This window comes from Watersipora subatra, chromosome 4, assembly GCF_963576615.1.
Source record: "Watersipora subatra chromosome 4, tzWatSuba1.1, whole genome shotgun sequence".
Taxonomy (NCBI): Eukaryota; Metazoa; Bryozoa; class Gymnolaemata; order Cheilostomatida; family Watersiporidae; genus Watersipora; species Watersipora subatra.
This window is the reverse complement of record NC_088711.1, coordinates 36,519,926-36,535,671: the sequence shown is the minus strand read 5'-3', so window position 1 is coordinate 36,535,671 and position 15,746 is coordinate 36,519,926. Positions and strand designations below refer to the sequence as shown.

Below are 15,746 nucleotides of genomic sequence, written 5' to 3'. Positions count from 1 at the left end.
TCTATTATGTGAAGACTTCACCCTGTTTTATATATAAGACATGGTAGTTCTATTATGTGAAGACTTTATCCTGTTTTATATATAAGACAAGGTAGTTCTATTATGTGAAGACTTTACCCTGTTGTATATATAAGACATGGTAGTTCTATTATGTGAAGTCTTAACCCTGTTTTATATATAAGACATGGTAGTTCTATTATGTGAAGTCTTAACCCTGTTGTATATATAAGACATGGTAGTTCTATTATGTGAAGATTTTGCCCTATTGTATATATAAGACATGGTAGTTCTATTATGTGAATACTTTATCCTGTTTTATATATAAGACATGGTAGTTCTATTATGTGAAGATTTTGCCCTATTGTATATATAAGACATGGTAGTTCTATTATGTGAAGTCTTAACCCTGTTTTATATATAAGACATGGTAGTTCTATTATGTGAAGTCTTAACCCTGTTGTATATATAAGACATGGTAGTTCTATTATGTGAAGACTTCACTCTGTTTTATATATAAGACATGGTAGTTCTATTATGTGAAGACTTTACCCTGTTGTATATATAAGACATGGTAGTTCTATTATGTGAAGATTTTGCCCTATTGTATATATAAGACATGGTAGTTCTATTATGTGAAGACTTTACCCTGTTTTATATATAAGACATGGTAGTTCTATTATGTGACGTTTTCACCCTGTTTTATATATAAGACATGGTAGTTCTATTATGTGAAGACTTTATCCTGTTTTATATATAAGACAAGGTAGTTCTATTATGTGAAGACTTTACCCTGTTGTATATATAAGACATGGTAGTTCTATTATGTGAAGTCTTAACCCTGTTGTATATATAAGACATGGTAGTTCTATTATGTGAAGATTTTACCCTATTGTATATATAAGACATGGTAGTTCTATTATGTGAAGACTTCACCCTGTTGTATATATAAGACATGGTAGTTCTATTATGTGAAGCCTTAACCCTGTTTTATATATAAGACATGGTAGTTCTATTATGTGAAGTCTTAACCCTGTTGTATATATAAGACATGGTAGTTCTATTATGTGAAGATTTTACCCTGTTTTATATATAAGACATGGTAGTTCTATTATGTGAAGTCTTAACCCTGTTTTATATATAAGACATGGTAGTTCTATTATGTGAAGACTTTACCCTGTTGTATATATAAGACATGGTAGTTCTATTATGTGAAGTCTTAACCCTGTTTTATATATAAGACAAGGTAGTTCTATTATGTGAAGTCTTAACCCTGTTTTATATATAAGACATGGTAGTTCTATTATGTGAAGATTTTACCCTATTGTATATATAAGACATGGTAGTTCTATTATGTGAATACTTTACCTTGTTTTATATATAAGACATGGTAGTTCTATTATGTGAAGACTTCACCCTGTTTTATATATAAGACATGGTAGTTCTATTATGTGAAGACTTCACCCTGTTGTATATGTAAGACATGGTAGTTCTATTATGTGAAGTCTTAACCCTGTTGTATATATAAGACATGGTAGTTCTATTATGTGAAGTCTTTACCCTGTTGTATATATAAGACATGGTAGTTCTATTATGTGAAGTCTTAACCCTGTTGTATATATAAGACATGGTAGTTCTATTTTGTGAAGACTTCACCCTATTGTATATATAAGACATGGTAGTTCTATTATGTGAAGATTTTACCCTATTGTATATATAAGACATGGTAGTTCTATTATGTGAAGTCTTTACCCTGTTGTATATATAAGACATGGTAGTTCTATTATGTGAATACTTTACCCTGTTTTATATATAAGACATGGTAGTTCTACTATGTGACGTTTTCACCCTGTTTTATATATAAGACAAGGTAGTTCTATTATGTGAAGTCTTAACCCTGTTGTATATATAAGACATGGTAGTTCTATTATGTGAAGATTTTACCCTGTTGTATATATAAGACATGGTAGTTCTATTATGTGAAGACTTTATCCTGTTTTATATATAAGACAAGGTAGTTCTATTATGTGAAGACTTTACCCTGTTGTATATATAAGACATGGTAGTTCTATTATGTGAAGTCTTAACCCTGTTGTATATATAAGACATGGTAGTTCTATTATGTGAAGATTTTGCCCTATTGTATATATAAGACATGGTAGTTCTATTATGTGAATACTTTACCCTGTTTTATATATAAGACATGGTAGTTCTATTATGTGAAGACTTCACTCTGTTTTATATATAAGACATGGTAGTTCTATTATGTGAAGACTTCACCCTGTTTTATATATAAGACATGGTAGTTCTATTATGTGAAGTCTTAACCCTGTTGTATATATAAGACATGGTAGTTCTATTATGTGAAGATTTTACCCTATTGTATATATAAGACATGGTAGTTCTATTATGTGAATACTTTACCCTGTTTTATATATAAGACATGGTAGTTCTATTATGTGAAGTCTTAACCCTGTTTTATATATAAGACATGGTAGTTCTATTATGTGAAGACTTTACCCTGTTGTATATATAAGACATGGTAGTTCTATTATGTGAAGTCTTAACCCTGTTGTATATATAAGACATGGTAGTTCTATTATGTGAAGTCTTAACCCTGTTTTATATATAAGACATGGTAGTTCTATTATGTGAAGTCTTTACCCTGTTGTATATATAAGACATGGTAGTTCTATTATGTGAATACTTTACCCTGTTGTATATATAAGACATGGTAGTTCTATTATGTGAAGTCTTAACCCTGTTTTATATATAAGACATGGTAGTTCTATTATGTGAAGACTTAACCCTGTTGTATATATAAGACATGGTAGTTCTATTATGTGAAGTCTTAACCCTGTTGTATATATAAGACATGGTAGTTCTATTATGTGAAGTCTTAACCCTGTTGTATATATAAGACATGGTAGTTCTATTATGTGAAGTCTTAACCCTGTTTTATATATAAGACATGGTAGTTCTATTATGTGAAGTCTTTACCCTGTTGTATATATAAGACATGGTAGTTCTATTATGTGAATACTTTACCCTGTTTTATATATAAGACATGGTAGTTCTATTATGTGAAGACTTTATCCTGTTTTATATATAAGACAAGGTAGTTCTATTATGTGAAGACTTTACCCTGTTGTATATATAAGACATGGTAGTTCTATTATGTGAAGTCTTAACCCTGTTGTATATATAAGACATGGTAGTTCTATTATGTGAAGATTTTGCCTTATTGTATATATAAGACAAGGTAGTTCTATTATGTGAAGTCTTAACCCTGTTTTATATATAAGACATGGTAGTTCTATTATGTGAAGTCTTAACCCTGTTTTATATATAAGACATGGTAGTTCTATTATGTGAAGTCTTAACCCTGTTGTATATATAAGACATGGTAGTTCTATTATGTGAAGATTTTACCCTATTGTATATATAAGACATGGTAGTTCTATTATGTGAATACTTTACCCTGTTTTATATATAAGACATGGTAGTTCTATTATGTGAAGACTTTACCCTATTGTATATATAAGACATGGTAGTTCTATTATGTGAAGACTTTACCCTGTTGTATATATAAGACATGGTAGTTCTATTATGTGAAGTCTTAACCCTGTTGTATATATAAGACATGGTAGTTCTATTATGTGAAGTCTTAACCCTGTTTTATATATAAGACATGGTAGTTCTATTATGTGAAGTCTTAACCCTGTTGTATATATAAGACATGGTAGTTCTATTATGTGAAGATTTTACCCTATTGTATATATAAGACATGGTAGTTCTATTATGTGAATACTTTACCCTGTTGTATATATAAGACATGGTAGTTCTATTATGTGAAGTCTTAACCCTGTTTTATATATAAGACATGGTAGTTCTATTATGTGAAGTCTTAACCCTGTTTTATATATAAGACATGGTAGTTCTATTATGTGAATACTTTACCCTGTTTTATATATAAGACATGGTAGTTCTATTATGTGAAGTCTTTACCCTGTTTTATATATAAGACATGGTAGTTCTATTATGTGAAGACTTTACCCTATTGTATATATAAGACATGGTAGTTCTATTATGTGAAGTCTTAACCCTGTTGTATATATAAGACATGGTAGTTCTATTATGTGAAGTCTTTACCCTGTTGTATATATAAGACAAGGTAGTTCTATTATGTGAAGTCTTAACCCTGTTGTATATATAAGACATGGTAGTTCTATTATGTGAAGTCTTTACCCTGTTGTATATATAAGACAAGGTAGTTCTATTATGTGAAGTCTTAACCCTATTGTATATATAAGACATGGTAGTTCTATTATGTGAATACTTTACCCTGTTTTATATATAAGACATGGTAGTTCTATTATGTGAAGACTTTACCCTGTTGTATATATAAGACATGGTAGTTCTATTATGTGAAGTCTTAACCCTGTTTTATATATAAGACATGGTAGTTCTATTATGTGAAGATTTTACCCTGTTGTATATATAAGACATGGTAGTTCTATTATGTGAAGTCTTAACCGTGTTTTATATATAAGACAAGGTAGTTCTATTATGTGAAGTCTTAACCCTGTTGTATATATAAGACATGGTAGTTCTATTATGTGAAGTCTTTACCCTGTTGTATATATAAGACAAGGTAGTTCTATTATGTGAAGTCTTAACCCTGTTGTATATATAAGACATGGTAGTTCTATTATGTGAAGATTTTACCCTGTTGTATATATAAGACATGGTAGTTCTATTATGTGAAGTCTTAACCCTGTTTTATATATAAGACAAGGTAGTTCTATTATGTGAAGTCTTAACCCTGTTTTATATATAAGACATGGTAGTTCTATTATGTGAAGATTTTACCCTATTGTATATATAAGACATGGTAGTTCTATTATGTGAATACTTTACCCTGTTTTATATATAAGACATGGTAGTTCTATTATGTGAAGATTTTACCCTGTTGTATATATAAGACATGGTAGTTCTATTATGTGAATACTTTACCCTGTTTTATATATAAGACATGGTAGTTCTATTATGTGAAGTCTTAACCCTGTTTTATATATAAGACATGGTAGTTCTATTATGTGAAGACTTTACCCTGTTGTATATATAAGACATGGTAGTTCTATTATGTGAAGATTTTACCCTATTGTATATATAAGACAAGGTAGTTCTATTATGTGAATACTTTACCCTGTTTTATATATAAGACATGGTAGTTCTATTATGTGACGTTTTCACCCTGTTTTATATATAAGACATGGTAGTTCTATTATGTGAAGATTTTACCCTATTGTATATATAAGACATGGTAGTTCTATTATGTGAATACTTTACCCTGTTTTATATATAAGACATGGTAGTTCTATTATGTGAAGACTTAACCCTGTTTTATATATAAGACATGGTAGTTCTATTATGTGAAGACTTTACCCTGTTGTATATATAAGACATGGTAGTTCTATTATGTGAATACTTTACCCTGTTTTATATATAAGACATGGTAGTTCTATTATGTGACGTTTTCACCCTGTTTTATATATAAGACATGGTAGTTCTATTATGTGAAGATTTTACCCTATTGTATATATAAGACATGGTAGTTCTATTATGTGAATACTTTACCCTGTTTTATATATAAGACATGGTAGTTCTATTATGTGACGTTTTCACCCTGTTTTATATATAAGACATGGTAGTTCTATTATGTGAAGATTTTACCCTATTGTATATATAAGACATGGTAGTTCTATTATGTGAAGACTTTATCCTGTTTTATATATAAGACAAGGTAGTTCTATTATGTGAAGACTTTACCCTGTTGTATATATAAGACATGGTAGTTCTATTATGTGAATACTTTACCCTGTTTTATATATAAGACATGGTAGTTCTATTATGTGAAGTCTTAACCCTGTTGTATATATAAGACATGGTAGTTCTATTATGTGAAGTCTTTACCCTATTGTATATATAAGACATGGTAGTTCTATTATGTGAATACTTTACCCTGTTTTATATATAAGACATGGTAGTTCTATTATGTGAAGTCTTAACCCTGTTTTATATATAAGACATGGTAGTTCTATTATGTGAAGTCTTAACCCTGTTGTATATATAAGACATGGTAGTTCTATTATGTGACGTTTTCACCCTGTTTTATATATAAGACATGGTAGTTCTATTATGTGAAGATTTTACCCTATTATATATGTAAGACATGGTAGTTCTATTATGTGAATACTTTATCCTGTTTTATATATAAGACAAGGTAGTTCTATTATGTGAAGACTTTACCCTGTTGTATATATAAGACATGGTAGTTCTATTATGTGAAGACTTTACCCTGTTTTATATATAAGACATGGTAGTTCTATTATGTGACGTTTTCACCCTGTTTTATATATAAGACATGGTAGTTCTATTATGTGAAGACTTTATCCTGTTTTATATATAAGACAAGGTAGTTCTATTATGTGAAGACTTTACCCTATTGTATATATAAGACATGGTAGTTCTATTATGTGAATACTTTATCCTGTTTTATATATAAGACAAGGTAGTTCTATTATGTGAAGACTTTACCCTGTTGTATATATAAGACATGGTAGTTCTATTATGTGAAGTCTTAACCCTGTTGTATATATAAGACATGGTAGTTCTATTATGTGAAGATTTTACCCTATTGTATATATAAGACATGGTAGTTCTATTATGTGAAGCCTTAACCCTGTTTTATATATAAGACATGGTAGTTCTATTATGTGACGTTTTCACCCTGTTTTATATATAAGACATGGTAGTTCTATTATGTGAAGATTTTACCCTATTGTATATATAAGACATGGTAGTTCTATTATGTGAATACTTTATCCTGTTTTATATATAAGACAAGGTAGTTCTATTATGTGAAGACTTTACCCTGTTGTATATATAAGACATGGTAGTTCTATTATGTGAAGTCTTAACCCTGTTGTATATATAAGACATGGTAGTTCTATTATGTGAAGATTTTACCCTATTGTATATATAAGACATGGTAGTTCTATTATGTGAAGTCTTAACCCTGTTTTATATATAAGACATGGTAGTTCTATTATGTGAAGTCTTAACCCTGTTGTATATATAAGACATGGTAGTTCTATTATGTGAATACTTTACCCTGTTTTATATATAAGACATGGTAGTTCTATTATGTGAAGTCTTAACCCTGTTTTATATATGAGACATGGTAGTTCTATTATGTGAAGACTTCACCCTGTTGTATATATAAGACATGGTAGTTCTATTATGTGAAGTCTTCACCCTGTTGTATATATAAGACATGGTAGTTCTATTATGTGAAGTCTTAACCCTGTTGTATATATAAGACATGGTAGTTCTATTATGTGAAGACTTTACCCTGTTGTATATATAAGACATGGTAGTTCTATTATGTGAAGTCTTAACCCTGTTTTATATATAAGACATGGTAGTTCTATTATGTGACGTTTTCACCCTGTTTTATATATAAGACATGGTAGTTCTATTATGTGAAGATTTTACCCTATTGTATATATAAGACATGGTAGTTCTATTATGTGAAGACTTTACCCTGTTGTATATATAAGACATGGTAGTTCTATTATGTGAAGCCTTAACCCTGTTTTATATATAAGACATGGTAGTTCTATTATGTGAAGTCTTAACCCTGTTTTATATATAAGACATGGTAGTTCTATTATGTGAAGATTTTACCCTATTGTATATATAAGACATGGTAGTTCTATTATGTTAAGTCTTTACCCTGTTTTATATATAAGACATGGTAGTTCTATTATGTGAAGACTTTACCCTGTTTTATATATAAGACATGGTAGTTCTATTATGTGAAGTCTTAACCCTGTTGTATATATAAGACATGGTAGTTCTATTATGTGAAGATTTTACCCTATTGTATATATAAGACATGGTAGTTCTATTATGTGAATACTTTACCCTGTTTTATATATAAGACAAGGTAGTTCTATTATGTGAAGTCTTAACCCTGTTGTATATATAAGACATGGTAGTTCTATTATGTGAATACTTTACCCTGTTTTATATATAAGACATGGTAGTTCTATTATGTGAAGTCTTAACCCTGTTTTATATATGAGACATGGTAGTTCTATTATGTGAAGACTTCACCCTGTTGTATATATAAGACATGGTAGTTCTATTATGTGAAGTCTTCACCCTGTTGTATATATAAGACATGGTAGTTCTATTATGTGAAGTCTTAACCCTGTTGTATATATAAGACATGGTAGTTCTATTATGTGAAGACTTTACCCTGTTGTATATATAAGACATGGTAGTTCTATTATGTGAAGTCTTAACCCTGTTTTATATATAAGACATGGTAGTTCTATTATGTGACGTTTTCACCCTGTTTTATATATAAGACATGGTAGTTCTATTATGTGAAGATTTTACCCTATTGTATATATAAGACATGGTAGTTCTATTATGTGAAGACTTTACCCTGTTGTATATATAAGACATGGTAGTTCTATTATGTGAAGCCTTAACCCTGTTTTATATATAAGACATGGTAGTTCTATTATGTGAAGTCTTAACCCTGTTTTATATATAAGACATGGTAGTTCTATTATGTGAAGTCTTCACCCTGTTTTATATATAAGACATGGTAGTTCTATTATGTGACGTTTTCACCCTGTTTTATATATAAGACATGGTAGTTCTATTATGTGAAGATTTTACCCTATTGTATATATAAGACATGGTAGTTCTATTATGTGAAGACTTTACCCTGTTGTATATATAAGACATGGTAGTTCTATTATGTGAAGCCTTAACCCTGTTTTATATATAAGACATGGTAGTTCTATTATGTGAAGTCTTAACCCTGTTTTATATATAAGACATGGTAGTTCTATTATGTGAAGATTTTACCCTATTGTATATATAAGACATGGTAGTTCTATTATGTGAATACTTTACCCTGTTTTATATATAAGACATGGTAGTTCTATTATGTGAAGTCTTAACCCTGTTTTATATATAAGACATGGTAGTTCTATTATGTGAAGATTTTACCCTGTTGTATATATAAGACATGGTAGTTCTATTATGTGAAGTCTTAACCCTGTTTTATATATAAGACAAGGTAGTTCTATTATGTGAAGTCTTAACCCTGTTTTATATATAAGACATGGTAGTTCCATTATGTGAAGATTTTACCCTATTGTATATATAAGACATGGTAGTTCTATTATGTGAAGACTTCACCCTATTGTATATATAAGACATGGTAGTTCTATTATGTGAAGACTTTACCCTGTTTTATATATAAGACATGGTAGTTCTATTATGTGAAGTCTTAACCCTGTTTTATATATAAGACATGGTAGTTCTATTATGTGAAGACTTTACCCTATTGTATATATAAGACATGGTAGTTCTATTATGTGAATACTTTACCCTGTTTTATATATAAGACATGGTAGTTCTATTATGTGAAGATTTTACCCTATTGTATATATAAGACATGGTAGTTCTATTATGTGAATACTTTACCCTGTTGTATATATAAGACATGGTAGTTCTATTATGTGAAGTCTTAACCCTGTTGTATATATAAGACATGGTAGTTCTATTATGTGAATACTTTACCCTGTTTTATATATAAGACATGGTAGTTCTATTATGTGAAGTCTTAACCCTGTTTTATATATAAGACATGGTAGTTCTATTATGTGAAGTCTTAACCCTGTTTTATATATAAGACATGGTAGTTCTATTATGTGAAGACTTTACCCTGTTGTATATATAAGACATGGTAGTTCTATTATGTGAAGTCTTAACCCTGTTTTATATATAAGACATGGTAGTTCTATTATGTGAAGACTTAACCCTGTTTTATATATAAGACATGGTAGTTCTATTATGTGAAGACTTTACCCTGTTTTATATATAAGACATGGTAGTTCTATTATGTGAAGTCTTTACCCTGTTTTATATATAAGACATGGTAGTTCTATTATGTGAAGTCTTAACCCTGTTTTATATATAAGACATGGTAGTTCTATTATGTGAAGACTTTATCCTGTTTTATATATAAGACAAGGTAGTTCTATTATGTGAAGTCTTAACCCTGTTTTATATATAAGACATGGTAGTTCTATTATGTGAAGTCTTTACCCTGTTGTATATATAAGACATGGTAGTTCTATTATGTGAAGTCTTAACCCTGTTTTATATATAAGACATGGTAGTTCTATTTTGTGAAGACTTTACCCTGTTGTATATATAAGACATGGTAGTTCTATTATGTGAAGACTTCACCCTGTTGTATATATAAGACATGGTAGTTCTATTATGTGAAGTCTTTACCCTGTTGTATATATAAGACATGGTAGTTCTATTATGTGAAGTCTTTACCCTGTTTTATATATAAGACATGGTAGTTCTATTATGTGAAGACTTCACCCTGTTGTATATATAAGACATGGTAGTTCTATTATGTGAAGTCTTAACCCTGTTGTATATATAAGACATGGTAGTTCTATTATGTGAAGTCTTCACCCTGTTGTATATATAAGACATGGTAGTTCTATTATGTGAAGTCTTAACCCTGTTTTATATATAAGACATGGTAGTTCTATTTTGTGAAGACTTTACCCTGTTGTATATATAAGACATGGTAGTTCTATTATGTGAAGTCTTAACCCTGTTTTATATATAAGACATGGTAGTTCTATTATGTGAAGTCTTAACCCTGTTGTATATATAAGACATGGTAGTTCTATTATGTGAAGTCTTAACCCTGTTGTATATATAAGACATGGTAGTTCTATTATGTGAAGACTTTACCCTGTTTTATATATAAGACATGGTAGTTCTATTATGTGAAGTCTTTACCCTGTTGTATATATAAGACATGGTAGTTCTATTATGTGAAGTCTTTACCCTGTTTTATATATAAGACATGGTAGTTCTATTATGTGAAGTCTTAACCCTGTTTTATATATAAGACATGGTAGTTCTATTATGTGAAGACTTTATCCTGTTTTATATATAAGACATGGTAGTTCTATTATGTGAAGTCTTTACCCTGTTTTATATATAAGACATGGTAGTTCTATTATGTGAAGTCTTAACCCTGTTTTATATATAAGACATGGTAGTTCTATTATGTGAAGTCTTAACCCTGTTGTATATATAAGACATGGTAGTTCTATTATGTGAAGACTTTATCCTGTTGTATATATAAGACATGGTAGTTCTATTATGTGAAGTCTTCACCCTGTTTTATATATAAGACATGGTAGTTCTATTATGTGAAGACTTTATCCTGTTGTATATATAAGACATGGTAGTTCTATTATGTGAAGTCTTCACCCTGTTGTATATATAGGACATGGTAGTTCTATTATGTGAAGTCTTAACCCTGTTGTATATATAAGACATGGTAGTTCTATTATGTGAAGTCTTAACCCTGTTGTATATATAAGACATGGTAGTTCTATTATGTGAAGTCTTAACCCTGTTGTATATATAGGACATGGTAGTTCTATTATGTGAAGTCTTAACCCTGTTGTATATATAAGACATGGTAGTTCTATTATGTGAAGTCTTAACCCTGTTGTATATATAAGACATGGTAGTTCTATTATGTGAAGACTTCACCCTATTGTATATATAAGACATGGTAGTTCTATTATGTGAAGCCTTAACCCTGTTTTATATATAAGACATGGTAGTTCTATTATGTGAAGTCTTTACCCTGTTGTATATATAAGACATGGTAGTTCTATTATGTGAAGACTTTACCCTGTTGTATATATAAGACATGGTAGTTCTATTATGTGAAGTCTTAACCCTGTTTTATATATAAGACATGGTAGTTCTATTATGTGAAGACTTTACCCTGTTGTATATATAAGACATGGTAGTTCTATTATGTGAAGACTTTACCCTGTTGTATATATAAGACATGGTAGTTCTATTATGTGAAGTCTTTACCCTGTTGTATATATAAGACATGGTAGTTCTATTATGTGAAGACTTTACCCTGTTGTATATATAAGACATGGTAGTTCTATTATGTGAAGTCTTAACCCTGTTTTATATATAAGACATGGTAGTTCTATTATGTGAAGACTTTACCCTGTTGTATATATGAGACATGGTAGTTCTATTATGTGAAGTCTTAACCCTGTTTTATATATAAGACATGGTAGTTCTATTATGTGAAGACTTCACCCTGTTATATATATAAGACATGGTAGTTCTATTATGTGAAGATTTTACCCTGTTGTATATATAAGACATGGTAGTTCTATTATGTGAAGACGTTACCCTGTTGTTTATATAAGACATGGTGTTTCTATTATGTGAAGTCTTAACCCTGTTTTATATATAAGACATGGTAGTTCTATTATGTGAAGACTTTACCCTGTTGTTTATATAAGACATGGTAGTTCTATTATGTGAAGACTTAACCCTGTTGTATATATAAGACATGGTAGTTCTATTATGTGAAGACTTTACCCTGTTATATATATAAGACATGGTAGTTCTATTATGTGAATACTTTACCCTGTTGTATATATAAGACATGGTGTTTCTATTATGTGAAGTCTTAACCCTGTTTTATATATAAAACATGGTAGTTCTACTATGTGAAGACTTTACCCTGTTGTATATATAAGACATGGTAGTTCTATTATGTGAAGACTTCACCCTGTTGTATACCACATCTGGAGCAACTAGGACAAGGAAATTCATACACCATATGATAGTTGGGAATATGGGAAGCAAAGTGTTGTATATGGAAATTCTTTTTCCAGGAAATGAAGAGATGCGAGCAGATGACAACCTTTTCTCTGGAGAGGCTGTGTATAGGCCCACTACTGCTCCTATAGAGCCTGACCAGGACCACTCCAGATTTTCATGCACTGCTTGCCGCAAGGTTGATTACGAATGTTATCTTTTTCTGCTAAGATATCAGTGAGCAACATGGAAAGGTTATAAACACAAGTCACTGTTTTTTAGTTCAGCTCTGTTACAATACAACCTTTTTTAATTGTGTAAAGGGATATAGGAATACTATTTCCTGTGGTAACTTTTTATTTGGTACAGTTGGCAAAATTGTAGAATCATTTAATAATTAGTCATTCTTTCGTCTGTGCCAACTGCCTTTGCATACAAAATTTTAATTTTCATTCACGTTATTTGTTTTCTTACCTCCTTTTCGTGGATAAAGATTTATCGTAGGTTTTTATAACTCACATAGTTTCAGTGTTTCTAGTAACATCTTGGGCAGTAGATGATTGTTTTTTTGTAAGCCTGCCCTGAGAAATGCTAGCCTACGGGTTGTCTTGACACTAAGTTATTTCTTTAGTTCATCTGCGCTGGGAAAGAGACCAAATATGATATACTACACTTCCTGTCCTTGACGGATTTACCTTTGCTGATGGAACTTGGTGTCTTTTTAGTATACACTATGTGCAATGTCGAATCAGCAAGCTTGCTGATGCATTAACTTGTGTCTTTTTCTCAGAATTTTTACCTCTTTACCTGAGTGCTATGTTACAGCTTCTTTTAGTGAATTTAGTGATTCCGATCTGGCTTCAAATTTCTTATCATTGTTTGCTTAATTGCTCAGTTGTTGATAGAGATGTCAGAGCCGATGCAAGCCATTCATGTGGCAGTATAAAAGCGCACCTACCAGTGACTCTAGCTGGAGAGAGAAACTCAAGTACTCCATCATGTGCCCACCACATGGGATAGTAGCTCGCATACTCGTCACTCTCTTTGCTGTCCTTCTAGGTAAGTTTGTCATATTTACTTAGGCATCAACAGTCAAGTCAGACCATAATCTGAGTTATTCGGAGTTATTTTCTACTCAATTTCTACAATTTGCTTTAATTGTTATGACATTTTTAATTGTGGCATGTCTTTGTAAAAAAATATTGTGATCACCTATTCTTGTTCTATCATGATATTTTGTCCTTTGCCATTTTTGTGTTGATCAGTTGACAAAAAAATCAATTAACGAAGAAAAAACAGCGCGTATTTCTTGTAGCACTAATTTTGTTGTATCATTCAACAAAATGAAAGTTGAAGTTTCTAAGACAGTCATTCATTAGCTTTTAGTTTTCTATTAAAAGTAAAGAATAAACAAAGACAAGGCTATAGCAAGCCATTTGTTATCCAATTGGAAGTCATTTGTTATCCAATTGGAAGCCATTTGTTATCCAATTGGAAGCCATTTGTTATCCAATTAGAAGCCATTTGTTATCCAATTGGAAGCCATTTGTTATCCAATTGGAAGCCATTTGTTATCCAATTGGAAGCCATTTGTTATCCAATGAGAAGCCATTTGTTATGTACATTGTCGTGTACTATTTATGAATTGTCTTCTCTTGTTAATCCTCTCTTATGCCTTCCCATCTTTTACATATAAGTATTATCGTTATCTTTAGAAGTTTGAATCCTGTATTCTGCATCATGCATGCTCCTCGAGGTGTTTCTAGCTCAAATTAATTTCAACTATCACCAGTCAAGCATCCTATCTATTTGTTCATGTTTGTACGTTTTAGGAATGAGTATTACTCATTCCCACTTCATTTCTCTTAAACAGAAACTGAGTATAACCAATAAGCTGGAGTTGTGCATACTGCAATTAGCCACTACCTATATTTCTGTAACTATAATGAAGTAACTGGAAATGGTCCTGCTTGTTAGCGACAACCTGGAAATAAAGATTATTTCTGTGAAACCCAGAAACTGACCTCGCTTGTGTCAAGGATATTTTTAAATGCTCAGTGTTATTAGAGGCCAACGTGATGCAATCACAGCTCCACATTTCTTCACAACTATCAAGTATAACTGAAATATATGTTATTGCGGTTCTACCTAGATCGGTAGGATGAAGTGTTTACTATATCTGTATAATAGAGAAGTCACAAACTCCTGTACTGAATACTGACAGAAATTAAATTTATCTGAACAGTGCATTGAGCCCCCTGTCTGACAGTGTATTGAGCCCGCTGTTTGAAAGAGCATTGAGCCCGCTGTCTGATAGTGCATTGAGTCCCCCTGTCTGACAGATCATTGAGCCCGCTGTCTAACAGTGCATTGAGCCCGCTGTCTGACAGTGCATTGAGCCTGCTGTCTGACAGTGCATTGAGCTCGCTGTCTGACAGAGTATTGAGCCTGCTGTCTGACAGAGCATTGAGTCCCCCTGTCTGACAGTGCATTGAGCCTGCTGTCTGATAGTGCATTGAGCCCGCTGTCTGACAGTGCATTGAGCCCGCTGTCTGACAGAGCATTGAGCCTGCTGTCTGATAGTGCATTGAGCCTGCTGTCTGACAGTGCATTGAGCCCGCTGTCTGACAGTACATTGAGCCTGCTGTCTGACAGATCATTGAGCCTGCTGTCTGATAGTGCATTGAGCCCGCTGTCTGACAGAGCATTGAGTCCCCCTGTCTGACAGAGCATTGAGCCCGCTGTCTGATAGTGCATTGAGCCTGCTGTCTGACAGTACATTGAGCCTGCTGTCTGACAGAGCATTGAGCCCGCTGTCTGATAGTGCATTGAGCCCGCTGTCTGACAGAGCATTGAGTCCCCCTGTCTGACAGAGCATTGAGCCCGCTGTCTGATAGTGCATTGAGCCCGCTGTCTGACAGTACATTGAGCCCGCTGTCTGACAGTACATTGAGCCCGCTGTCTGACAGAGCATT

At 31.8% G+C, this 15,746-nt stretch overlaps 1 protein-coding gene across 1 annotated transcript in view; it reads left to right on the top strand.

Annotated features, from left to right (window-relative positions):
• Nucleotides 1-15,746, top strand: part of LOC137394204 (sodium/hydrogen exchanger 9B2-like) — a 114,127-nt gene that overhangs the window by 73,865 nt on the left and 24,516 nt on the right. The window contains exons 3-4 of the mRNA XM_068080925.1: nt 12,849-12,970; nt 13,677-13,830. Coding sequence (XP_067937026.1) covers nt 12,849-12,970; nt 13,677-13,830 — 276 coding nt within the window. The remainder of the gene's footprint in view (nt 1-12,848; nt 12,971-13,676; nt 13,831-15,746) is intronic.